At 48.5% G+C, this 27,514-nt stretch overlaps 1 protein-coding gene across 3 annotated transcripts in view; it reads left to right on the top strand.

Moving 5' to 3' along the window:
* Nucleotides 1-27,514, top strand: part of SCARB1 (scavenger receptor class B member 1) — a 93,489-nt gene that overhangs the window by 35,774 nt on the left and 30,201 nt on the right. For all 3 annotated transcript variants that reach the window (XM_027567034.1, XM_027567033.1, XM_027567035.1), the window contains exons 2-6: nt 12,930-13,087; nt 16,006-16,147; nt 21,189-21,392; nt 23,997-24,092; nt 26,696-26,811. In XM_027567034.1, coding sequence (XP_027422835.1) covers nt 12,930-13,087; nt 16,006-16,147; nt 21,189-21,392; nt 23,997-24,092; nt 26,696-26,811 — 716 coding nt within the window. The remainder of the gene's footprint in view (nt 1-12,929; nt 13,088-16,005; nt 16,148-21,188; nt 21,393-23,996; nt 24,093-26,695; nt 26,812-27,514) is intronic.

Below are 27,514 nucleotides of genomic sequence, written 5' to 3'. Positions count from 1 at the left end.
TAGCCCTTTTGGTATATGGTATAGGATCTCTTTGTGAGTCGAATGGACCTTTCTCTGAGGACTCACTGCCTAGGGATGATGGGGTGACTCCATGAAGTCATGGGATTGTGTTTCCTATCTTTCTTCTCTACCATCCTTTGTGTGTGGCTTCCATTCTCAAGGCTGCCTCATGACCCAGGGTGGCTGCTGTAGCTCAATCTATCATGACTGCATTCCAGGCAGTAGGAAGGGGGACTTGTCAACAAATACATAGGAATTGCTGATGTTGATAATGCTGGGCAGACAAAACAGGTGATGGATGGGATGTGATGGGGGAAGGACTGCTTTAGAAAGGATAGTCTCTTTGTCCATTTCATTCACTACTATAGTCCCCAGGACCTAGAAAAGAGCCTGACATGCAGTGAGAAACCAGCAAATATTGTTGATGGAAGGCCTCATTGAGAAGGTGACTTTAGACTTGAGAAATGAAGGGATCACCTATGTGGACCTTGGAGAGAAGATTGCCCTTGTAGGAGCAAACGGTCAATGCATAAGCCCTATGCCTACCAGGCCCAGAATCTTGGCTGGTGGGCTCAGGAACAGTGAGGCCAATGTGGCTGGATCAGAGTGAGCAAGGTGGACTGTAAAGGGAGCTGCGATTAGTGTAGCTGCAGGGAGCCAGAGGGTGTGAGACTTTGTAGGTCACTGTTAGAGGTTGGGATTTAATCCCTAGATAAGTAGGGAGCTGTGGGAGGTGTTTGAGCAGGAAGATGCCATGATCAGATATACCTTTTAAACCAGTAGCTCTGATCTGTGTGGGGAACAGCCTAGGGACAAAGGCAAACATGAGAGAACCAGTGAAGAGATGACTGCATTGGTCTAAGCAAATGATGCTAGGGGCCAGGGGTGGTGTTGGAAAAAAGTGGATGGATTTTGGGTGTGTCTTAGAGCAAGAGCAGCCAAGACTTCCTGATGGATGGTTTTTGGGTGGGAGAGAAGTGGAGGAGTCAAGCATGACTCAACTTCTTAGCTTAAGCAACTCATTCTGCTGTTTTAGCAACGTGCTTGGGTTTCCTGTTTTTGTTTTTTTTTTTATCTTTTCTTTAATTCTTCTTGCCTTTAAAATCAAAGGAAGTCAGAACTTTAGTCAAGGGTATGGCATTCCCAAATCCAGACTGAATCAGCCCACACTACAGTCTTCCCTGAGTTGAGCCAACTCATTGGAAAAGACCCTGATGCTGGGAGAGATTGAGGGCAGGAGGAGAAGGAGGCGACAGAGGACGAGATGGTTAGATGGCATCACTGACTCAATGGACATGAGTTTGAGCAAACTCTGGGAGATTGGAGTGCCGCAGTCCATGGGGTCGCAAAGAGTAGGATACGACCCTACAACTGAACAATGACAACAAAATGAGCCCTATGGGGCTGGGGGTGTCTCTGGATCCTGGGATCCAGGAGGTAGAGAGTGACTGGCTGGAGCGGGAAGAGTCTGGTCTCGTCCCAGAACCCGGCCTCGTACAGGTGAATCAGAGTCTTGGCTCATCTGGTTATTAAAGGTGTGTTTCCTGTTACCGGTGGGGGCAGGATTGCGTTTTGCAATTCATTGGGCAGATCAGATTAATGATTAATTTGTGAAACTCCTGTCCTGTGTGCTCCGAGCCCAGTGGGAGAGAAACATGAGGATACAGGCCTGCATGTTGATGCAAAACCAGGGGCTCAGTCTCTTCCTGCACCTGTGACCTCAGGTGATATTTGGCCCTCAGGCCTCAGTGTCTGTGTCTGTTCAATGGGTCTTTGAGAATACAATGAGGCAAGGTAGACGGAAGAGTTTTGTTACAACCAGTGCTGTACAGATGGTGGATAGGATTCTCTGGCTTCCCTGCCCTTCCCCAGCTTCTCAGGGACCCCATCTTATTCATTTATCTTTATTTTTTAAAAACATTTACTTATTTATGGCTGTTTTGGGTCTTAGTTGTGGCATGCAAGATCTTCCTTGCGTCACGTGGGATCTTTTGTTGCAATGCACAGACTCTAGTTGTGGTACACAGACTTCAGTAGTTGCGGCACGAAGGGCTTAACTGCCGCTCGGCATGTGGGATCTTAGTTCCCTGACCAGGGATCGAACCGGCATCCTCTGTCTTGCGAGCAAGAATTCTTAGCCATTGGTCCACCAAGGAAGTCCCTTGTTCATCTATCTGTAAATTCAGAATATAGCATCTAGCATGGAATGGGGTGACTGTCCATGGAATGACCCAGGTCTTAATTAGATCAGAGCAGGCTCATCTTAGGTAGTTCCCTGAAGGCTTCCTGGAGGAGGTGGCACCTGGAGAGTGGGGTTTTGGAATTGGCAGTCAGAGTCATCCTGGGAGCATAGAAGAGTGCAACGGGAGGCAGTAGGCACTTGTGGTTCAATCAACACCCTGATCACTCAGCTTTGCCCTGGCTTTTTCTCCCTGGATTGGGCTGAGCAGGGTCTCCCCCTGCCCCACCCCCCCCAAAAAAAGTATGTCCAAGTCCTAACTCCCATTACTGGCGAATGTGATCTTATTTGGAAATAGGGTCTTTGCAGATGTGATGAAAGTATGGATCAGATGGACCATGTCTTTATAGGATGTCTTTATAGGAAGAGGACACACAGAGAGGAGGGGGATGCGATGATGGAGGCAGAGATTGGAGGGAGGTGGCTACAAGCCAAGGAATGCCTGAGACCACCAGGGGCTGGAGGAGCAAGTTAGGCTTGTCCCTTGGAACCTTCAGAAGGAGCCCACACCTCAATTCCGGACTTCTAGCCTCTAGAGTTGAGAGAAGATAGATGTTTTAAGTCATCCAGAGTGTGGCTTTGTTACAGCAGCCCAAGGAGCCTTACAGCTCTGGAGATGGGCAAGGGGAGGTTTCCTGGTGGGTGGTTTAACCAGGCTTGCAGACTTCCTGGCCCCAGTGACCCCTTGAGAGATGCTTTCCTGGCGTCTGTGAGCAGAGATCCTGTGATCTGGCTGCTGACTCCCAGGGGTGAGGACAGAGGCCCCTGGAGTTGTGGGGCCCCTCTCAGCCTCTGCTTGCTTCTCTACTCCAAGCTCATCCCAGGCTTGTGCTGGAGGCCTGCCTGGCTGGCCTGAGTTCCTTGGAGGGACAGTTACGTGAAGCCTGGGCCTTTCCCCTGCCTTCTGTGGGCCTCTCTGTGAAGCAGAAGACTGGTCTGGGGTCCCACTTCTCTGCCCCTGGGCCTCAGGACATCTGCTCCGCACCCCCTCTAGGCAGGGTCTTTACTGCCCCACCCAGAAAGGAAATGGGAGCTGTTGGAGGTGGACCACTGCTGATCTGAGTCTCAGCATCCATTCACCCCAGTCTCAAGGCTGCGGCCTGGCCAGTGAAGTTGCAGATCACATTTTAATTAAAATTATAATGTTTGCTGTTGGTCAGTCATTCAGTTGTGTCTGACTCTTTGCAACCCCATGGACTGCAGCACAGTGGGCTTTCCTGTCTTTCACCATCTCCCAGAGTTTGCTCAAACTCATGTCCATTGAGTCGGTGATGCCATCCAACCATCTCGTCCTCTGTCATACCATTCTCCTCCTGCCCTCAATCTTTCCCAGCATCAGGGTCTTTTCCAATGAGTCTGTTCTTCGTATCAGGTGCCAAAGTATTGGAGCTTTAGCTTCAGCATAAGTCCTTCCAGTGAATATTCAGGGTTGATTTCCTTTAGCATTGTAATATTTAAGATTTACTTAATTGAGAGATTTCTCTAGTGGTCCAGTGGTTGAGACTGCACTTCCACTGCTGAGGGCCTGGGTTCAATCCCTGATCAGGGAACTAAGATACTGCAAACCTCGTAGTGTGCCACCCCTGCCCCCAACCCCTACTTTGTAGTACCTTAAGTACAAGCTTTTTAAAACATACACAAAGGAGAAGGCAGATAGCTGCTCCCTAGACATTTCTACTCTGATTCTGTTTGTTCCTGAGCTCATATTGCTGAGTGCCTGCTGGGTGCCAACCTCTGTTCCAGGCCTGGGAGATCCATCAGTGAATAAAGCAACTGAGGATCTGGTCCTGGTGGCTTTATGATCTAACAGGAGAGACAGATGAAGAACAGTAGACATAATTAATTATAAGTATGCCAGAAGGTAACAATGACTCTGGAAAACATAGAGCAGGTTAGGGGGTTCAGGGATTTGAGGGTAGATAGGGTGTGTCTTCCTGAGAGGAGGCATGTGAGGAAAGATTAAGAAGGATGAGAGATTTGGCTATGCTGCTACCTCATGAGAAACATTGAGGGCAGAGAGAACAGCCTATGCAGAGGTCCTGGGGCAGGGCTGTGCCTACTTGTACAAGGGATGGCAAGGAGGCCAGCATGGCTGGCTGAGTGACAGGGACACGGCAGGATGTCGGATCTGGAGAGGCCACAGGGACCAGGCCGGTTGGCTTCTAGGCCAACACTGTGCTGGCAACTTAAATAAAATGTTTCATGGTATTTTGCGTGTTTGAAAAATTCATGTGAATAGGCAGTTGTTGTTCAGTCACTCAGTCGTGTCCGACTCTGCGACCCCATGGACTGCAGGCTTCCCTGTCCTTCACCATCTCCCAGAGTTTGCTCAGACTCATATCCATTGAGTCGGTGATTCCATGAACAGGCCATAGTGACTGTTATCTTTCTGCAGCTTGTCTTTTTTTCACTCAGGTTTCTGTCTGCCACAAAGCATGTGGGATCTTAGTTCCCCAACCAGGAATCGAACCCATACATTAGAAGCATGGAATTTTAAGCACTAGACCACCAGGCAAGTCCTTCAGTGATTGTTTTTCAGCCATCTTGTACGCATGTGGGAATCTGTAGGGCACGGTTGTCCAGCTCTGGGCTGCATGCGATCCTATCTTGGGATGCGAGATGACTGGCGTGAGTGTCGACCAGCACTGTAAGAACAAAACAGACGAGGAGAGAATATCTGAGTAGCGGATAATCCTTTGGGAGTGTAAGTAGCATTGTGCTGGAAAGGCGGGAGTTCGTTCCTGAAGCTTGTTTCCGTCACCCAATGTGTGCAGGCAGTGATCCTGGGCGGGGTCAGCAGTGTCTGAAAGCCAGTGTGCCAAGCAGGGCACCGTAGAGTCACGAAGGCGGGGACGGTGTGCTCACATTCTTGGGCATCTCTGTCTCCCCACACCTTTTCCTGGGCTTGTTTTTCTCAGGTGACTTAATTTGTGTCCATCTTTTGGGAAGTGATCTTGTTTTAATTTGCAGTTAGTCTTTTTTTTTTCTTTTTTTAAAGTTGTGTCAAGGCTTCCCTGATTTTGCAGTTGGTAAAGAATCTGCCTGCAATGCAGGAGACCCTGGTTCTATTCCTGGGTTGGGAAGATCCCTTGGAGAAGGGCTAAGGTACCCACCCAGTATTCTTGGACTTCCCTTGTGGCTCAGCTGGTAAAGAATCCTCCTGCAGTGTGGGAGACCTGGGTTTGATCCCAGAGTTGGGAAGATACCCTGGAGAAGGGAAAGGCTACTCACTCCAGCATTCTGGCCTGGAGTAGTCCATGGGATCCCAAAGAGTTGGACACAACTGAGCAATTTTCACTTTCACTTTCTTTTTTCAAGTTTCAGTTAATAAAAAACTCACCATTTAAACCATTAAAAACCATACGATTGAGTGACATTTAGGACATTCACAATGTTGTATAACCATTACCCACATGTCTAGTTCCAGAATATTTTCATCACCCCAAAAGGAAACCCTGTAGCTATTAAGGAGTCACTCCCCATGCTCCCCTGGCAACTCCCAGACTGTTTTCTGTGCCTATCAGTTCAGTTCAGTTCAGTTTTCTGCGCCTATCAGTTCAGTTCAGTTCAGTTCGACTCTTTTCGACCCCATGGACCGCAGCATGCCAGGCTCCCCTGTTCTTCACCAACTCCCGGAACTTGCTCAAACTCATGTCCATGGAGTCGGTAATGGCATCCAACCACCTCATCCTCTGTTGTCCCCTTCTCCTCCTGCCTTCAATCTTTCCCAACATCAGGGTCTTTTCCAATGAGTCAGTTCTTCACATCAGGTGGCCCAAGTATTGGAGTTTCAGCTTCAGCATTAGTCCTTCCAATGAATATTCAGGCTTGATTTCCTTTAGGATGGACTGGTTTGATCTCCTTGCATTCCAAGGGACTCTCCAGAATCTTCTTCTATAGATCTGTCCCTATAGATTTGCCTATTTTTTTTTTTTTTTAACCATCTTGCACAGCTTATGGGATCTCAGTTTCCTGACTTGGAATTGAACCCAGGCCACAGCCCTGAAAGCCTGGAATCCTAACCACTAGCCTGCCAGGGAACTCCCTTGCCTGTTCTAGACACTTCACACAAATGGAATCGTATAATACGTGTTTTTTTCTACTGTCTTATTGCCTCTAGTAATGTTTTAAAAGTTCCCTTATGATGTAGCACAGATGAGAATTCCCTTTTTTTCCTAAGGCTGAATAACCTTGGCTACAGCACATTCCATTCATCCATTCATCTGTCAGTGGACACTTGGGTCACATCCACCTTTTGGCTCTTATAGATAATGCTGCCAGGAGCACAGAAAGGCTCATACGCATCCTTTTAAGCAAGGCGTGATGAAAATGTCCCATTTCTTGTTGCCAGACAGGTGAGGTATGTGCATTTGATAAAAGTCAACAAACTGGGACTTCCTCGTTGGCCAAGATACCTTGCTGTCATTGCAGGGGGCCTGGGTTTGATCCCTGGTCAGGGCACTAGGTCCTACGTGCCACACCTAAGAGTTCGCGTGCTGCACCTAAAAGATCACCCATGCTGCAACTGAGACTGGAGCAAACACATTAAAACAACAACAACAGAGTCAGCAAACTACGCTTTAAAAAGATTAATGATCAGGACCTCAAAAATATTTTGCTAAGTAAAAGGAGACGTTTATGGTCTTTTGTATCTCTGCTTGTTTTCAAGAAATAGAGAATTATGGGTACATTTGAAGACTTGTATGATTCTCTTTACAGGGCTTCGCAGGTCACTCTAGTGGTAAAGAACCTGCCTGCCAAGCAGGAGACGTAAAAGATGCAGGTTCAGTCCCTGCATGGCAACCCACTCCAGTGTTCTTGCCTGCAGAATCCCATGGACAGAGGTGCCTGGAGGGCTACAGTCCATAGGGTTGCAAAGAGTCTCTCAAGAGTCTCCTCTAGCACCATAATTTGAAAGCATCGGTTCTCCTTTTTATCTATCTATTCCGTTGTATAGATACACAGAGTTGGTTTATCCATCGTGAACATTTGAGTTGTTTTAAAAGCATATTTGGGATTGGTGGATTTTAAGGTAGATCACGTTCTTAGAAGCCACCTAGCTTTTGCACAGGCTGTGTCCCCTGCCAGTAACACCCTCCTCGTCTTTTTTTCATGACAAAGCCCAACTCTTTCTTTCACATGCCCTCTCTTCCAGGCAGCCCTCTTGCCTGTCCAGAATGAGCTCAGAGAATCTGGTTGGATAAGAGGGAGCTGCGTCCAGGAAGGGATCACCTTGGCTTTTTCTCTTGGTCTTTGTGTGTGGGCTGTGATCTTTGACCTTGGGGGGTGGGGGCAGGGATAGAATCAGCTATGTTGGGCAAAAGGCCGTGAGCTTGGCCTGCGCACTGTTATCTAATCAGCTGCCTGGTCCTAATGCTTCTGGTCCAGTGTGACCGAAAGAAAGTTATCCCTCTGATTGTAAGCGGTGCAAAGTCCAACCCCCACCAGAGGTGGGGCAGCAATGGGGGAGGGGGAAGGGCTGGTCACTTTGTGCCAGGTGACTGCTTGGCTGACCTGCTGGGTCCCTAGGCTCTACTTGCCCCTGTTCTAAGCATTTTACAAAGGCATTTAAACCTCACACCAGACCTATGAGATGGATGCTATCATTGCACCCATTTTATGGATGAGGAAACTGAGGCACAGAAAGGATTAAAAACGTATCCATAAGGCAAAGCTGGCTCATGGGAGATTCCCTGTGAGTGAGTACCCACGAACGGAGTGGAGCCCCAGAACCCCACAGCCCCTTCTGTTGAAGAGAGAAACGTAAGCCTTCATCTGGTGATTCATTGATTCGACCTTGATTTATCCCTGAATTAGGTGGGAAGACCAGGAGATTAGGAAAGCACAGCAGAATTCCGGAATTTCAAAGGCTTCTCCAGGCTTCTCTGGGTCACTGTACCTTTGCTTAAAAACAGGGCTGGGGGAGGGAGGCAGGAACTGGAAACTGTTTTTTGTTTTAATTTTAAGCCACTTTACTGCTGTATGATTAACATAATAAATTAGTTGTATGTATATAATTATACAACTTCCCTAATGGCTCAGCGGGTAAGGAATCCGCCTGCAATGCAGGAGACACAAGACGTGGGGTTCAATCCCTGGGTCAGGAAGAGGCCCTGGAGAAAGAAATGGCAACCCACTCCAGTATTCTTGCCTAGGAAATCCCATGGACAGAAGAGCCTGGCGGGCTGTAGTGCATGGGGTTGCAAAGAATCGTACACGACTGAGCGACTAAGCATGTATACAACCGGAAGAGTTTACAGAGAAGTGAAGCCATCACCACAATCTACGTTTAAACATGTCCATCACCTCTGAAAGTTTCCTTCCTTCCTTTTTATTTATGGTTGTTGTTCAGTCGCTAAATTGTGTCTGTCTCTTTGCAACACCGTGGACTGCAGCACGCCAGGCTTCCCTGTCCTTCACTATCTCCCGCAATTTGCTCAAACTCCTGTCCATTGAGTCGATGATGCCATCCAACCATCTCATCCTCTGTCGTCCCCTTCTGCTCCTGCCTTCAATCTTTCGCAGCATCAGGGTCTTTTACAATTATATTTCCAACATTATATAATATTATTATTAGTCATGATGAGTAAAAGATCTGTATAGTGCCTAGAGTTAGCAGTGCCACATGGTAGGGAGCTCCCTGGCGGTCCAGTGGTTAGGATTCTGTGCTCTCACTGCCCAGGGCCCAGGTTTGGTCCCTGGTTGGGGAACTATGGTCTGACAAGCACAGCAAAAAATAGAAAACCCACTGCATTGTATATTTAAATATTTGCTAAGAGGTTAGAGCTTATGTGTTTTATTACAAACATGTAAAAAGAAGGAAACTGGGTTGATGTGTTTTCTTCTGACCGCTGTTCTGTGGATGAGGGGATGGAGAGAGGGCACGACAGACTGCCTCCGCCTGTGGGCCTGTCTTTGTTCCTTCGTATTAAAATTTGAAGGTTTCCATCCGACCCCCAAACCCACCAACAACTTCCAGGCTGAGGTCGGAATTCCACTTTCTTGGCTTCCTCAGTGGCTCAAGTGGTAGAGAAACTGCCTGCAATGCAGGAGACACAGAAGATGCAGGCTCGATCTCTGGGTCAGGAAGATCCCCTAGAGGAGGAAATGGCAACCCACTCCAGTACTCTTGCCTGGGAAATCGCACGGACAGAGGAGCCTGGCGGGCCCCAGTCCATGGGGTTGCAAAGAGTCGGACATGACGGGGCAAGCATTCACCTCATTCACCAAGCCCGTGCTGAGGGGGCGGGTGGCGGGGCTGGAGAGGAGCCACACAGCCTCGCCGGGCCCCAGCGTCCCTGCCTGTGACACGGAGAGGTCCTCCGCTCTGGGAGATGGTCTGGGTGAGGTGGTCTGGCAAGTGTGACAAAGGGGTCTCCTGGGGTCCAGCCGTGGCCTGAGGATGCGCCATCTGCCTCCCGGGTGTGTTGATTTTGAATAATACCGTGTTGCTCTTGAAACAATCGGGAGATGCCATAGAAACATCTGGATTTCTGGCAGCTCACATAATTTGGGAGGAGCTGGAAAAACCTGAGCCCCAGGGACCTCGGGGCCCAGAAGGGAGTTGCAGCTGCTGCCTTTGTTGAAGGTGAGGGCCATGACCCTCTTGGTTCGAGGGGTCATGGTGTTGGTTGGGGAGGTGACAATGATGTGACGAGCCTAGAACAGCACCTGACACACAGGCAATCCCTGGGAAATGCTTGTGTTTTTTTTTTTTTTTAATTTTGTATTGGTATAAAGTTGATTTACAGTGTTATGTGAGTTTCCGGTGTACAGCACAGCAATTTGTATGCAGTAGTGTCTGTGTGTTAATCCCAACCTCCTAATATATACCTGTCCCCACCCTTCCTCCCTGGCACCTATAAGCTTGTTTTCTGTGTCTATGAGTCTGTTTCTGTCTTACAAATAAGTTCATTTGTATCATATTTTAAGATTCCTCATGTGATATCATAGGATATTTGTCTTTCTTTGTCTGACTTACTTCACTCAGTGTGACAATCTCTAGTTTGATCCACGTTGCCACAAATGGCATTATTTCATCTTTTCTATGGTGAGAATATTCCATTGTATATATGCCATAACTTCTTTGTCCATTCATCTGTGAGTAGACACTTAGGTAACTTCCATGTCTTGGCTATTGTAAATAGTGCTGCAGTGAACATTGGGGTGCATGTATCTTTTCGAATGAGTTTTGTCCAGATGTATGCCCGGGAATGGGATTGCAGGATCATATGGTAATTTTATTTTTAGTTTTTTGAGGAATTTCAATACTGTTCTCCATAGTGACTGCACCAGTTTACATCTCCACCAAGAGTGTAGGAGGGTTCCTTTTTCTCCACACCCTCTTCAGCAAGGAAACGCTCATTTGTGTGTTGCTTTGTACAAACCACATTTTCTCGTCACCTTTATTTGCATGTACTCGATGCTCAGGTTATAAAAATGATCCTGGATTTCCCTGGTGGTTCAGCGGTTAAGAATATGCCTGCCAGTGCAGGGGATGTGGGTTCGATCCCTGGTCTGGGAAGATTCCACATGCTGTGGGGCAGCTGAGCCTGTGGACCACAAATACTGAGCCTGCGTGCTACAACTACTGAAATCTGACCGCTGCAACTAGAAAGTAGCCCCTGCTCCCTGCAACTAGAGAAAGTCTGCATGCAACAGTGAAGACTCAACACAGCCAAAGATAAATAAATAAATTTTAAAAACCTTAAAAAAAATGATCCTTGTGACTCTTGTAGCTGGTAGGAAGATGTGTTCATCAATAAAGGATTGTTACACCCGAAGGCAAGTCTCTGATCTGATATTTTCAAGAGAACTTTGAAATCCAGGTTTTATGTTAAATCATTTTTTTTGTTGTTGTTCTTGACAATGAGTTCAACTTTTCTTCATTGAAGTGCCATGTAGATCAAATGAAGCACAGTTGAGGTTACAGAGTCACTGGCCCCATTGCACAGATGGGAAAACTGAGGTTCAGGGCTGGCCAACTTGCCCTCAGGTCTGGCTCTCTCCAAATCCACTTCTTCCCAAAATCTACCAGTTAGGGACATGGGGCTGGGCCTGACTGGCCAGCTCCAGTCTTCTTCCTTCTCCAGAGCCCCTGCCCACCGGTTCTGGGACAGTCTGGGGACAGTGGGAGTGGCTGTCCTTGTCCTGGGAGGCCACATTCAAAGAAAAAGTGAAGGTGACGCAAGCTGTTCCAGACACTTGGCTTTGCAACATGGAGCAACTACCTGATGGGCTGGTCAGGTTGGGAGTGGGGTTAGGTGGCAAGGGGTTTTTGCCAAGCTTTATAAACCTGGAGATTTATAGTTCATATGGCGCTAGTGATAAAGAACCTGCCTGCCAGTGCAGCAGACACAGGAGACACGGATTTGACTCCTGGGTCGGGGAAGATCCCCTGGAGAAGGAAATGACAACCCACTCCAGTATTCTTGCCTGGAGAATCCCATGGACAGAGGAGCCTGGCAGGCTACAGTTCATAGGGTCACAAAGAGTCAGACATGACCAAAGCAACTTAGCACAAGAGCACAGCACATAAATTTCTGTATTTCTGGCTTTTCATCGAAAATTGCTCTTGTTCTCATCTCCTGCCCTCCCACTCACAGGCTCTGCTCCCCACCACACTGGCCTCCTGGCTGTTCCCCATTGCTCTGTCTCAGTTCTCCCAGCCCCAGGGCCTTTGCACAGGCTGTATCTTATGCATGAAATTACCCACCACCACTAAATCCCTCCAGTGCCTTTAGTTTTTAATTTTGGTTTAGTTTTTTTTGCTTTGTTTTTCCTTACATTTTCACCTGCCTGGCTCCTCTGTTTAAAATTGCAGTCCTCCTCCCAGTCCCTGCTGTGTTTTCACTATGTCCTTTCATACACCACATGTTGTACCCTAATTGTTGATGACCTGTCTTTCCTCTACTGGAATAAAAGCCCCGTGAAGTTAGAGATCTGGGTTTGTCTTGTTCGCTTTTCTAACACCAGCTGTTAAAAGAGGGTCTGGCATGTCGTAGGTGTTCAGTAAATGTGTATTGACATGGAGAACAAACTTAGGGTTACCAAAGGGGAAGGGGGGAGGGATAAATTAGGAATTAACAGATACACACGACTATATATAAGTAGATAAACAACAAGGACTTACTATATAGCACAAGGAACTATATTCAATATCTTATAATAACCTATAGTGGAAAAGAATCTGAAAAAGAATATATATATATATATATATATATATATAAAATTGAATATTTTGCTGTACACCTGAAACATTGTAAATCAACTATACTTCAGTTTTTCAAAATGTGTGTTAAATGAATGAGTGAATGAATGAATGATGAATTTGACACACGGAGCTCAGTTCCCACCAGGTGTCATGAGCTGTGGTTGAGCAGTGGCCACCTCCCAGTCTCTTGATCAGGCTGTTGTTATTATAACACATTTAAAAATAATGCATACAAATAATATCAACTATTAACATTAATTATGTCATATGTCAACTCTGGAGCAGCATGTGTCAACAGCTTTCCCACCTCCTCCTGCTCCTAGAACATCTCCAGGGAGCCCCTTCCTCAATGACCCCGTGGAGTCTGTGATGCAGGCTGGCACCAAGCAGCCCTTTTGGAGCCTTGTGGTAGGGCAGGTGGGTGGGTGGGGGTCCTGGCCCTCTTCCTCATGAGCTTGTTTGTCTCGTCCCCCACAGAATGTGCGCATCGACCCCAACAGCCTGTCTTTCAACATGTGGAAGGAAATCCCTGTCCCCTTCTACCTCTCTGTCTACTTTTTCAACATCGTCAACCCTGAGGGGATCATCCAAGGCCAGAAGCCACAGGTGCAGGAGCACGGGCCTTATGTGTACAGGTGAGGATGGAGGGGGTTGGGCTGGGACTCAGGTCATCACCCCATTTTACAGATGAGGAAACTGAGGCCCCTTGCAGAAGGGCTCATTCAGGGCCAATCTGCTTGCTCCAATCCGGTGCTCCAGTGCTTGAGACGTGGGAATGGCTGCCTGGCTTTGCCACTCAGCAGGTCTCTGACTATGGGCAAGGGCCTTTGCTTTCCTGTCCTGCAATGTCCCCTTCTGTAAAATGGGGATGACCGTATCCATGGTGGAGTGGTTATGAGGATTGGATGAGATTATGTGGAGCCCAGCACAGTGCCTGGCATGCAGTAAGTGATCAGTAAATGTTAGTTATTAACACATTATCATTACCTGAGTTTGGCTGCTTGCCACTCAAAAGGCAAGTGTTGGGATTTCCCTGGCAGTCCAACAGCTAAGAATGAGCACTTCCACTGTAGGGAACGCAGGTTTGATCCCTGGTCAAGGAACTAAGACAGGAACTTCGAGGTGTGGCCAAAAAGTTTAAAAAAAAAAAAAAAAAAGGCAAGTGCTGGTTGGAAAGGAAAGATTGCTTTATTTAGGAGGCCAGCAATGTGGGGAGAAGGCGGATTCACGTCCAAAAACCAACTCTAAAGATTCTGCTCAACCATGAAAGTTTTTAAAGGGAGAATCTTTTGGAGAAAAGGTCAGGGCCTTTATCTTCTTCCACTGTGTGCAAAACTTTGTTCTGATTGGTTGGTGGTGCAGTTAACAGGGAGGTGTTCTGGGAGTCTTCTGCTTGGCAGAGGGTACCATCCTCCACCTTGGTGGGGGCCTTAGTTCCTGCAGAAGAACTCAGAGATACTGTTCTGTGTATCCCTTGAGGAGGAGCCAGGACCCTGCCCCAAGGCTGCACTATTTTTTCCTGACTGCCCCTCCTTTGCTTCTGCGTCCCCTCCCTCCCCTGATAAACAACTCTTTGAATCTGCCCCCTGGAACTCAGGGAAGGTCAAAGAGGCTGAATGAAGTGTATTCCCTACACAAAAACTGGGGACACGGAAAAGGATTTTTACCTGGGAGGGCCCCACAGGGTCCTGCTGTCTTTCTTTATGACCACAGCTGTCACAACTTTTTCATTTGATCATTTTCTTTGGGAGGGTGAAGCTCTCCAGTGGCTACTGGGCTGCCTGGCATTGGCTGGAGCAGTTTTCCAAGAGACGCTCTGCCACAAGGCTCCAGAAGAGCTGCCAGGTGCCAACCTGCATCACAGACTCCACAGGGACATTGGGGAAGGGGCTCCCTGGAATACAAGACCCAATTTCTGGTGCTGCCCATTCTGCCCTCAGGAAACTGCAATCCTGGCTTAGCTCATAAAGACTTCTGCATCGAAGCTGAGCCTGGTTTGCCAAAGTTCTTACTTATCTCTTCATTTCATAAGCCTTTATGGAGTACTGAACATCTCCTGTATGCCAGACACTGTGCCAGTTCACTGTTAAAGGCAGACAAGAGCCCCTGCCTTACAGAGCTGACATTCCCATCGGGAGAGAATGAACAAGTGAACAGATGAGGGGAAACCCAGCAGCATAAGCGTGGTGCCAACAAAGCAGGTCAAGCCGTGGAGAGTGCTGGAGGCAGGGCTTGGCGGGGGCTGGTCTAACTGCAGGGTCAGGGAGGACCTTGACAAAGGGGGACACTTCCCTAGACCCAGATGGTGAGAAGCGGGCACTGCAGTGTGAGGATCTGGGGGGAAGTGAGTCCTGGACAGAAAGCAGCGGGTGCGAAGGGCCTGAGGCGGGAAGGTAGTCTAGGAGGGGAGAAGGCGTGTGTGGCTGGTGTGTTAGGAGCGAGGGGAGAGTGAGTGGGAGAGAGGAGACCTGAGAGTTGGACGGGGCCGGATGGTGAGGACCCTGGAGCCCACAGAAGGAGCTCAGTTTTATCCTGTGTGCAAAGGAGGGTTTGGGGGAGAGGATGACGTGATCTGATTTCCCCTTTTCAAAGATTCTTCTGGATGCTCTGCAGAGAATGGATTGCAGAGCATGATGGAATAAAGAGAATAACAGCAATAAAAACTGCAGCTGATACATGCTTTTCTCTGTGCATTAGGCAATCGTTTTAGTTGCTTGACATGCATTAGCTCACTCAATTCTCACAAGTAGGGACCTAATGACATAAGTCTGCTTATTACTCCCATTTTATTTTTTTTCCTTGGCTGTACCTCGTGGTATGCAGGATCTTAGCTCCCCATCAAGGGATTGAACCCATGCTCCCTGCAGCGGAAGCATGCAGTCTTAACCACGGACTGCCAGGGAAATCCCATTACTCCCATTTTAAACATGGGAAAACAGGCTTGAGTAGTAAGTGATGGAGACAGGATTCGGGCCCCCTACCTTCTGTCTTCAGAGTGCATATTCCTACCCACCATCCTCGCCGCCTCCCTCAGAAAAGCTAGGATGCCCAGGGGGAGGGTGATGAGGGACGGAGGGATGGTGGCAGCTTGCCCAGGGGGAGGGAGCATATGGGATTTGGTGACAAGAGGCTTCTGTGCTTGTCCTGCAGTAGGTGGGCTTCCCAGGTGGCTCAGTGGTAAAGAATCCGCCTGCCGATGCAGGAGACCCAGGAGACCCGGCTTCGATCCCTGGCTCAGGAAGATCCCCTGGAGAAGGAAATGGCAACCTAATCCAGTATTTTTGCCTGGAAGATCCCATGGACAGAGAAGCCTGGCAGGCCCCAGTCCATGGGGTCCTGAAGAGTCGGACACAACTGAGTGACTAATACTTTCACTTTAAGAGGATCCTGGAGGGCTACATACAGTCCTTGGGGTCACAAAGAGGCGACTAAGCACATACCACAGTGGGTGGGTGGTGGAACAGACGTGTAGGAGGCAGTCAAGCTCGGCACACAGACAGCCGAGGGGCCCCCGGGCTCCTGGCAGCTGACCCACCAGCTTCCTCCCCCACAGGGAGTTCAGGCACAAGAGCAACATCACCTTCAACAACAATGACACGGTGTCCTTCCTGGAGTACCGCAGCTACCAGTTCCAGCCGGATAAGTCCCGCGGCCAGGAGAGCGACTACATCGTCATGCCCAACATCCTGGTCTTGGTGAGATACCCCTGGTCGTCTCTCCGCCTGCCCCTTGCACTGGGCGGTCCCTTGAGGGCTCAATCGGTGGCTCCTGGGTTGACTCGGCGGGCTTCCTGGGTACACCTTGGTCTCTGGTTGGGAGCATTGGTCAAAGTCATGGCTTTTCCCTTTTCAATCTGCAAATCTAGGGACTTCCCTGGTAGTCCAGTGGTTAAGACTTCCACTGCAGGGGTACGCGGGTTAAACCCCTAATCGTGTGCAACAACAACAAATACAAATCTAGACTCTCCAAAAGGGAGTACTTGTGGGAAGCTGAATGGGGGTGCTGTGTGCTTGTCTGTGGTGTTTGGAGGGAGATTGTGGACAGGATGTCCATTCTCTGCAGGTAAGAGTCACAGAAGTAGCTGGGCTTACTGCCTGCCTGCCATGTGTGCCGGGGCCCCCAAGACCACCCCCAGGTTCGCTGACTCATTCGTAGCGCTCGCAGGACCCGGTGTATATGGTTGTGCTCTTGGCTGTAGTTTGGTAGAGTGGAAGGAGGCAGAAGAGAATCCACAGAGGGAAAGGGCACGTGGGATGGTGACCAGACGCAGGCTTCCAGAGCCACCTCCCAGGGGAGTCACGCTTCATTCCTTGAGCGGTGATTTATGACCACACACAGGTAGGTCTCCCCTACCAGGAATGCTCACTACAGAGACTCAGCGCCTAGTGGGTATTTATTGGGGGCTCGTCACGGAGACGCCCTCTGCCTGGCACGGATCTGCGTTCCAGGAAAGCAGGTGGTACAGTCCAGGCACAGTGAACCCCTCTTATCAGTTAGGAAGCGGTGGGAGCCCTCCTAACATCAGGATCTCAGACGCCAGCAAGGGCCAGGCCTTTCTAGAGAGAACTGTCTCAGGTCTGCTGTGTGAGCATCTTGCTGACACTACGTGTTAGAACTTGTGTGTCAGGCTTCACACATACTACCTGTTTACTTGTCAGCAATCCCACGATCATTAGGTACTATTATTTTCTGTTTGTAGAAGAGGAAAACTGAAGAACAGAGAGGTTAGGTGACTTATCTAAAGTCACTCAACTAGCAGGTAGCAGGTTAGGGTTTTGAAACTAGTTTGGTCTATGAGGCTGCCACTCTGTGGCACTCAGCCTCCCATTCAATCCTCTGTCCACCCAGTTGAGGGTCAGCAGCTGTGTGCCCCGGGGCTGGCCCCAGGCTGGGCTCAGGATCAGATGTGAATGCACCTGCGAAGTCTGTTGGGTGGACAGGATGAAAGCTCAGATAAATACAGCCTGAAGCCTTGCTGCTGCCTCCCTCAGCGTCAGATGTGCGTGTTCAGGCAGTGAAGTCACTTTCCCCCACCAATTAGGTTGGCAAAGACTGTGTGATAAATGCCCAGGGCGTAGGAGCGTTTGTGGGAACAGACACTGTCGTTAGGAACGGAACTGGTATGAGCTGTTGGAAGGTAATTTTCAACTTAAATTGAAGTGATTTTCGATGTAAATTGCATGTGCCCCTGACTTCAGAAGTTTCCATAAGTAGGAATGTGTCCTCTTGGTAGAATAACACATGTGGGCAAAGATGTTTGTTCTCAAGGATGTTTATTTCAGCAACGTTTTCAGAGCAAACATCTACTGATCATCATGGGGAGTTATGTTGTGATATCTACTGCAGACGAGCAGTGGATTAGTATACATCCAGCAAAAGGAGGCAGGGCTGCAGAGAGTGTCGTGGAGCAGTCTCTTAGTTATGTCTAACTAAGGAAAATCGAACACAAGCATAGTGCCCCTACTTACTGTTTCTGAAGGAGAAATACTTGCATGCATGCACACACTCACTTACACACGTGCTTGTACATGCCTCGACCAGCTGGGCTTTTTCTATAAAGGGCCAGATAACAGATGTTTTAGGCTTTGAGGGCTAGATGTTCTCTGTTGCAGCTGTTCAAGTCTGCCATTATAATGCAAAAGCAGGGGCTTCCCTGGTGGTCCAATGGCTAAGGCTCCGAGCTCCCAATATAGGCGGCCTGGGTTCGACCCCTGGTCAGGGATGGCGCCTGGTTATATGCTGTAATGAAGGATCCTGCATGCCTCAACTAAGACTTGAAGCAGCCAAATAAATAAATAAATATTTTTAAAATGCAAAAGAAGCCCAAGACAAAAACAAATGAGTGGGCGTGGCTATATGCCAAGAGACCTATTTCGTGGATATACTGAAATGTGAGTTTCATATAATTTTCATGTTTTTCATACGGTCTTCTTCTGTTTTTCTTTCAACCATTTGAAAACATACAGAACATCTTAGCTCCTGGACTGTAAAAAGCAGGCCATGGGTTGGCTTTGGCCCGTGGACCACGGCTTGCTGACTTCTGGCGTTGATGTTTCCTGCAGGAATACTCAAGAACCCAGAGCAGTGGGTTGTCTTGGGGGAGGAGATTAGGAAGAGGAGGGTCACAGGTTAGAGAGGGACTTTTACTTTATATCCTTTTACGATTTTTAAAAACCATCTAAGAGACTTCCCTGGTGGTCCAGTAGTTAAGAATCCACCTTGCAGTGTAGGGAATACAGGTTTGATCTCTGGCCGGGGAACCAAGATCCCACATGCCGTGGGGTAACTAAGCCCACACGCCACAACGAAAGATTCTGCATGCCGCAACTGAGACCTGACACAGCCAAAAAGGAAAGAAAAAGAAGAAATACTGACTTAGAGAAACACGATGCCAGTATTTATACAAAATAAATGAAACCCATCTATTTATTACCCTAAAAATTATAATGTTAAGAGACCCTTGTGAATTCTTATGGAATCAGACCTTTACGTTTAAGAAAATGCTGGTTCCCTTCCCCTTTCTACAGGTAGAGATTAGATACTGGATGTGTTTGTGCTTATTGTTCAGTCGTGTCTGACTATTTGTGACCGCATGGACTGTAGCCCACCAGGCTCCTCTGTCCTTGGGGATTCTCCCCGCAAGAATACTGGAGTGGGTTGCCATGCCCTCCTGCAAGGGATCTTCCCAACCCAGGGATTGAACCCAGGTATTCTGCATTGCAGGTGGATTCTTTACCATCTGAGCCACCAGGGAAGCCCAAGTATACTGGAGTGACTAGCATATTCCTTCTCCAGGGGAACTTACCAACCCAGGAATCGAACCAACGTCTCCTGCTTTGCAGGCAGTTTCTTTACCAGCTGAGCTACCAGGGAAGCTCAGATACTGGATGTTCAGTTCAGTTCAGTCGCTCAGTCGTGTCCGACTCTTCGCGACCCCGTGAATTGCAGCACGCCAGGCCTCCCTGTCCATCACCAACTCCCGGAGTTCACTCAGACTCACGTCCATCGAGTCAGTGATGCCATCCAGCCATCTCATCCTCTGTCGTCCTCTTCTCCTCCTGCCCCCAATCCCTCCCAGCATCAGAGTCTTTTCCAATGAGTCAATTCTTTGCATGAGGTGGCCAAAGTACTGGAGTTGCAGCTTCAGCATCATTCCTTCCAAAGAAATCTCAGGGCTGATCTCCTTCAGAATGGACTGGTTAGATCTCCTTGCAGTCCAAGGGACTTTCAAGAGTCTTCTTCAACACCACAGTTCAAAAGCATCAATTCTTCGGCGCTCAGCCTTCTTCACAGTCCAACTCTCACATCCATACATGACCACAGGAAAAACTATAGCCTTGAATAGATGGACCTTTGTTGGCAAAGTAATGTCTCTGCTTTTCAATATGCTATCTAGGTTGGTCATAACTTTCCTTCCAAGGAGTAAGCGTCTTTTAATTTCATGGCTGCAGTCACCATCTGCAGTGATTTTGGAGCCTAGAAAAATAAAGTCTGACACTGCTTCCACTCTTTCCCCATCTATTTCCCATGAAGTGATGGGACCGGATGCCATGATCTTCGTTTTCTGAACGTTGGGCTTTAAGCCAACTTTTTCGCTCTCCACTTTCACTTTCATCAAGAGGCTTTTGAGTTCCTCTTCACTTTCTGCCATAAGGGTGGTGTCATCTGCATATCTGAGGTTATTGATATTTCTCCCGACAATCTTGATTCCAGCTTGTGTTTCTTCCAGTCCAGCGTTTCTCATGATGTACTCTGCATATAAGTTAAATAAGCAGGATGATAATATACAGCCTTGACATACTTCTTTTCCTATTTGGAACAGTCTGTTGTTCCATGTCCAGTTCTAACTGTTGCTTCCTGACCTGCATACAGATTTCTCAAGAGGCAGGTCAGGTGGTCTGGTATTCCCATCTCTTTCAGAATTTTCCAGTTTATTGTGATCCACACAGTCATTGGATGAGGCACCTTTAAAAAGTAAACCAAGTGCCAAGATGGTATCTCCAGAGGAAAACAAAAATTCGAAAATAAATTCACCCATATTCTAAGCACCCAGATACTAGGTAGAACTGGTGCTTGGGGCTCTTGGAGTTTGGAAGGGAGATGCTAAGGAAGTAGAGTATAGTCTGCATTAAGATTCTTTGCCTATAAGGTGACAGTGAAAGGTACTCTAAATTGGCGTAAGTAAAAAGGGCATTTATGGGCTCATGTTACTGAAAGGGCAGGAGTTGGCCTGGTTTCAGGTGTGGCTTGATCCAGAGTGCAAATGAGGTTGCCCAGATTTGTGTCGGTTCCATGTTCTGGTAGATCCACTCCTCAGGGTGGCTGCAGTCTTACACACACCACGTTCAAAGGCAGCCAGAGCCACCTTCCCTCTCTACCCCATAACCCCAGCTGGTTTGCTCCTTGTGGCTTGTTGGTTCTGATGGGGCTGCATACATATTCCCAGACCAATCACTGAAGCCAGAGAGAGGAAGGTTTCTGATTAATCAGGGCTAAGGCACACGACTGCCTCTGGGGCTCGGGGTGGAGTTAAGTCGGCCTGAACCCGAGAGCACAGGTGGTCCTGTTACTGAAGGATCAGGGGATGGTTCCGGATGCCCCAGATGCCCACTGCAGGGATCCTTCTAGGCCTGACCACGTCCCGGGATGGCTGTGCCTTGAAGCTTGGCTTGAGGTCCAGGGAGGGCAGACAAGCTGTGTCTAGCCTCTAACCTGTGGTGTCCCCTGGCTCTGCAGAGTGCGTCGATGATGATGGAGAACAGGCCCGGGCTCTTGAAGCTGATGATGACCTTGGCGTTCAGCACGCTTGGCCAGCGTGCCTTCATGAACCGCACTGTTGGCGAGATCATGTGGGGCTATGACGACCCCTTAATCCACCTCATCAATCAGTACTTCCCAAACTCGCTCCCCTTCAAGGGCAAGTTCGGCTTATTTGCTGAGGTAAGTGTGGCCCAGTGAGAAGTTCAGGGCCGCTGTCTTGTCCCCCACTGACACAGCCTGGAAACCAGTTACCAGCTTGCTTTTGGAGCTGGCAGAGGCCCCAGGAGCTGTGGGTTGTCAGTGACAGAAAACCTAACTGAAACTGGCTTAAGCCAAAGCCAGTTTCAGTTAAATTCTGTTTATTGATTTATTGGTTCATATAACTGAAAACTGTAGGGAGATTCAGGCACAGCTTGATCCAGGCTCAAATGATGTGACTGGGGCTGAGCTTAGATGGTTGGAGGTTGGTGCTGGAAGAAAGGGGAATGGCTGCTGGGGAGGCAGGTCAAAAATGCCAACTATTGCTTTGCTCTGAGTTGCCTGCTTTATCTTAATCGTGATCCCTCATAACCTAGTGGTGTCAGTGATTGGGATCCTGAGTCATGATCTGATGTAGAGTTGGATCCCTGACCTCTGATCCCTGACCTTGGCTCCCTCAATCACAGATTGTAAACAGCCCTCTGAGTTGCTCCAGCCTGAGTTTCCTTTTGGGGCTCTGCTGATCTGGTGTTGGGGGTAGTAGGAGGGAGAAATCATGATTCAGTTATAGGCATGTGATCGCTGCTCAGTACATTTTTGAGCAGGATGACAGGTTCTGGGTGTGTGGGTAAGTTGACAGGTTTAAGGTAAGTGACATGATTCTTGTCAAAGCAAACTGTAAACTGGTAAACAAATGAAAGTTATTAGAGATTGAGTCACATGCTTATAAACTATTTTTGACTAGGTATAGTGGAAATTCCAAAGCAATAGCCCAGCAGTGTTGGTGTGGTGGCTTCCCACTCTTCAGGGATCTAGAATTTTACTACTCTGCTCTCCCCACCTTAGAGTGTGGTTTCCATACTCAAGATTACTGCATGGTCCAAGAGGCTGCTGGGGCACCAGCTATCACACTCACTTTCCAGGTAGCAGCAGGAAGGAAGAAGTGGTAGGGGATTTAGGGGCAGTCGGGGGAGTTGAGGACAAAGCAACATGCCCTGGCTGTTTCCCTCTTTGGGACGGAGAAAACCAATTTCCACTTGTTTTCCGTTAGCCAGAACTAGACCTGTGGCTACACTTAGCTGCAAGGGAAGCTGGAAAATGTTAACTTACAGCTAGTGTGTTACATTTCTGATTAACCAGGGCTAAGGCACACGACTGCCTCTGGGGCTCGGGGTGGAGTTAAGTCGGCCTGAACCCGAGAGCACAGGTGGTCCTGTTACTGAAGGATCAGGGGATGGTTCCGGATGCCCCAGATGCCCACTGCAGGGATCCTTCTAGGCCTGACCTGTTCTGATCCTTCTAGGCCAGCGCTGTTAACTTACAGCTCTGAGTAAGGTTTGGGTTTTGATATGAAGGAGAAAGGGGAGAATGGACTCTGGGGAGTAACTAGAAGTCTCTGATACACTTGGTTATAATTATTATGATAGTATTATTTTGGGTGAGCATTTATTAATAATAATAACAGCAATAATAAAAATAAAGGCTAGCATTTGGAGATGTTACTATTTCTTAGGCACTATCCTGAACAGTTTTTACACATTAGGTCTTTTAACACTCCCAGTGTCTCTTTGTAGTGGTGTCTGTTACTGTCTCTTTATACTGGCTGAAGTTTGGGCTCTTAAAGCTCTGAATGGACAAATGACAGGGCACACTGATATCAGGAAGCTAGAGTAGGCTTTGAACTTAGGCCCTGTTGGCTTACCCAGTCAGTAATCAATGTAGCTATTTGGCCGGTAAACAACCCCTACTGAGTTCCTCACGGGTGCTGTACCTTACATTATACGGCATCCTCAGAAGTAAAAGGGTGCTTTCTAAATTTTACCCAGCGGCCACTGATTTTTTTGTGTGTGCTTTGCACAGTTTTGCTTTGAATTAGAAATCTTTTTCTAAGAAATTCCCTCAGGGTGCCAAAGCCTGGACTTTCTGTCTGGAAAGAACTTGATAAACATCAAGTTCTCTTTGCCTGTATGTTTCAGGATAGGCCGGGTTAAGCAGCCCCCAGATCTCCATGGCTTAGAATAGCAAAGGTTAATTTCTTACTTGTATGCCAGGTCTAGTGTGGGTGACCAGGGCTCCTCTGCTCTTTGTGGTCACTCAGGGACCCAGGCTGAGGGAGGCTTCTGCTGGATACATGCTTCTCTGGTCTCGATAGCAGTGATAGAAAGCACAGTGACATGTGCATGATCAGCTCTTAAAGCTCCCACCCGAAAGTGACATTATCCTTTCTCTCCTTTTTCACTGATCGAAGAGGTCACGTGGCCATGCTTTCTTGTAATTTGGTGAATGGGATGGGGTGACCCTACCGTTCACCTGAGAGGAGAACCAGACTTTCCTGGAGTTAGGAAGGGAAAATGGGACGTTTCTAGGACGGATGTGGTGTTCAGAGGAGTGTCCCTCCTAGAAAGCCCTCAAGTCCTCCTCCTCTCGACTCCCCCAGTGCTGGACTTGCAGCGGTGAACAAGACAATGAGGCCCCTGTTCTCTGGGTGAAGGGGGAGCAGCCTGTGGGGGGCCTGAGTATTGACTCCCCATGTCCTTTACCTCCATCCTGGGGCTTAAAGATGTCATTCTCTGCTGTTGTCTGCAGCTCAACAACTCCGATTCTGGCCTCTTCACCGTGTTCACAGGGGTCAAAAACTTCAGCAGGATCCATCTCGTGGACAAGTGGAATGGAGTCAGCAAGGTGAGGGCAAGAGGTGACAGCCATCCTGTGCAGGGACCAGGTGGGGGTGGCAAGGGCTGGGATCCACCGCCCAGAGCACCTTCTTCCTCTTAAAACAGGAGTTTGGGATTGACGTGTACACACTGCTATATTTAAAACAGACAACCAACGAGGATCTCCTGTGTAGCACAGGGAGTGCTGCTCAATATTCCTTAATAACCTAAATGGGAAAAGAATCTGAAAAAGAATAGATACCTGTGTATGTAAAGTGGAATCACTTTGCTGTACGCCTGAAACTAACACAACATTATAAATCAGCTATGCTTCAGTTAAAGAAACAAAACAGAGGAGGGGATTGCATCTGTAGGGGAGATGCTCTTGAGTCCCAGACCTTATCTGTGTTTAAGGCTCAACTAGAGAAGGCAATGGCACCCCACTCCAGTACTCTTGCCTGGAAAATCCCATGGATGGAGGAGCCTGGTAGGCTGCAGTCCATGGGGTCGCTAAGAGTCGGGTACAACTGAGCGACTTCACTTTCACTTTCATGCATTGGAGAAGGAAATGGCAACCCACTCCAGTGTTCTTGCCTGGAGAATCCCAGAGACGAGGGAGCCTGGTGGGCTGCCGACTATGGGGTCACACAGAGTCGGACACGACTGAAGTGACTTAGCAGCAGCAGCAGGACTTTCTAGGTGGCTTAGTGGTAAACAACGCGCCTGCCAAGTAGGAGATCCCTGGAGGAGGAAATGCAATCCCACTCCAGTATTCTTTCTTGTTTGAAAAATCCCATGGACAAAGGAGCCTAGTGTGCTGCAGTCCATGAGGTTGCAAAGAGTCAGACAGGATTGAGCAAGCAAGCAAAGCCTCAGCTAGGACTTTCCTGGCGGCCCGGTGGTTAAGATTCTGCCCTTCCACTGCAGCAGAGGTGGGTTCGATCCCTCCTGGGGGAAGTTCTGTCCACTTGCAGCAAGGCGTGGCCAAAACGAAACAAAAGGAAAACTAGTTCTTGGTTCCCAGTGGGTGGGTGGGGCATATCATTTATTTAGCACCTACTGTATGCTAGGGACCCCATTGTTTCTTTCCTTTGGTGCTTCACTTACAAGAATGCTTCAAAAATATTACACTGAAGATACAGCCATCCTTTGTACTAAAAGATTGAGTAAAAAAAAAAAAATTGCACTAGAAACACAGGAAGACATTCACATTAAAAAATAAAATAATAGAGACAGATATAAAGTGCACTTTGTATGTCTTCACACGCCCAGCCCCATTCCCACCCGAACTACAGAGGAAACCCACAGTTATCAGTATTGGGTATATTCTTCCTGTGTATTTTTATCCATTTGAGGTGCGATTTTTCTTTTTTCTTCTAGGAGCAGAATGAAATCATACTGTGTGCATTGTTTTGCAACTTGCTTTTTTCACCTGAGTGGCCTTTCAGCATTTCTCATGAAAATGATTATGTGGTGGTGGTGCCCACACCTTCCAAACGCTCATCAGGGTGACGGTGACGGTTGCAGAGAGGGCTGTAATAGATTATCCTCTGGGCTGAGGGCTGGGGACAGATTATCCCCCATCAGGGCCCGGACTGACAGGATTACCATCGCAACCAGTAATAACCATTCTGAATGGACACTGTGGGAATTCTCTTTGGCTTGCTTTCTCAAGATAAAAATGTACAGGGACTTCTCAGGTGGTCCAGTGGTTAGGACTCTGAGCTTCCACTACAGGGGGCCCGGGTTCAGTCTCTGGTCGGGGAATTAAGATCCCACATGCAGCATGGTGTGGCCAAAATATGTGTGTGTGTATACGTATGTGGTTGTTGTGTAGTCTCTAAGTCATGTCAATTCTTTTGCAACCCCATGGATTGTACCCACCAGACTCCTCTGTCCATTGGATTTCCCAGGCAAGAATACCTGAGTGGGTTGTCAATTCCTTCTCCAGAGGATCTTCCCGACCCAGGGATCAAACCCGTGTCTCCTGCATTGGCAGGTGGATTCCTTGCCACTGAGCCACCAGGGAGGCCCAATATGATGTACATACACACACACACACACACACACACACACACACGCACATATGAACATATGCTTAAAAACCTTCTACTGGGACAGATGGGTAAAAAGTGAGAAGTTTTTTTTTTTTCTGTCCGAGTGTCACTCTCCAGAAGCAACTACGGTTTTTGTAATCTCCTGGTAGCGACCATTATGATTTTAAATATTTTACTTATGGAACTACCTTCTCACTTGACTGTTTTGATGACGTGTCTGCCCACTTCCTGTCTGAGAGGCGATGATGTCTGTCTCTCCCGCTCACTGTGCTCCTTGGAGGTGTGAGTGACAGGTCCACTTTACAGATGAAGTTACTGAGTCCCCAGCAAAGTTGTACGTTCAGGGACGCACGGTCAGGGAATGGGGAGCTGCCATCGATAGTCTCTCTGGCTGTCTGTCTACACAGCCTGATCTCCTTGCACCAGGACGTCTATCCAGGAGGACTGGCTTCTCTCAATTGGGTGGTGACTTCACATGGTGTGTGAAGTTGGAGCTCCAAGTCACGTGGGCAGTGTCCAAGTCTTTATGAGTTCTTGCTTGACTAAGAGGCTGTGTTTAAATGCTTCCCCACAGGTCAACTATTGGCATTCCGATCAGTGCAACATGATTAATGGAACTTCCGGGCAGATGTGGGCACCATTTATGACCCCTGAATCCTCGCTGGAATTTTACAGCCCTGAGGCCTGCCGGTAATCGCCCTGATGTGTGACAGGGCCTCCTTCTGCTTTGTGGATGCTCAGAGCCGAACCAAGTGGCTTGTGGCGTGTGCTTGGAAAGCGCCTGGCTCTTCTGCATGTCCACTGGCCCCTGGCGCCCGCTTGAATTCTCTTTGGCTGCTCCATGAAGAGCCGAACTCCAACTGGTGGTGCTTTTGCAAGGCCCAGGGAGGCTGCTGGCGGTTGTTGGGGCTTGGTGGTGGTGATGGACAGAAAATGGGCAAGATGGCAAGGGGCCGTGGAATAAGGCAACGATGGGCTCCCTGGGCCAGCTGCCCTGTTTCCAGTTGGGTGCTGAGAGGCCCGGATGCCTCTCTTGCAGCCCCTCCACTTTCCAGAGTACAGCCTCGGAGGTCAGCTTGGGGCTAAACAATTCCAGTGGCCCCGGCAGAGGGATGAGAAGAGACAGCGGCTCCTAGAGCCGTTCTCTGGGTGTTTCCCTGTCCTCGGCTCCTCTGTTGAGGCCACTCTGGAAAAATCCTTTGCTTGGGATTTCACTGATGTGAATTCAAGAGACTCACCTGCCACCCTAGCAGATCTTGACACAGCCCTGTCTGCGAGAGGCACTGGGGTCCCTGCAGAGACAGGATGGCCGGGTCCTTGGTCCCTGGGGGTTGTGTCCTGGCAGGGGACTCAGGCCCATGGACCTGCAGGGGAGGGTCAGAGAGTGGAGGTG

The sequence above is a fragment of the Bos indicus x Bos taurus genome, chromosome 17 (assembly GCF_003369695.1).
Source record: "Bos indicus x Bos taurus breed Angus x Brahman F1 hybrid chromosome 17, Bos_hybrid_MaternalHap_v2.0, whole genome shotgun sequence".
Taxonomy (NCBI): Eukaryota; Metazoa; Chordata; class Mammalia; order Artiodactyla; family Bovidae; genus Bos; species Bos indicus x Bos taurus.
This window is presented reverse-complemented; position numbering and strand designations above follow the sequence as displayed.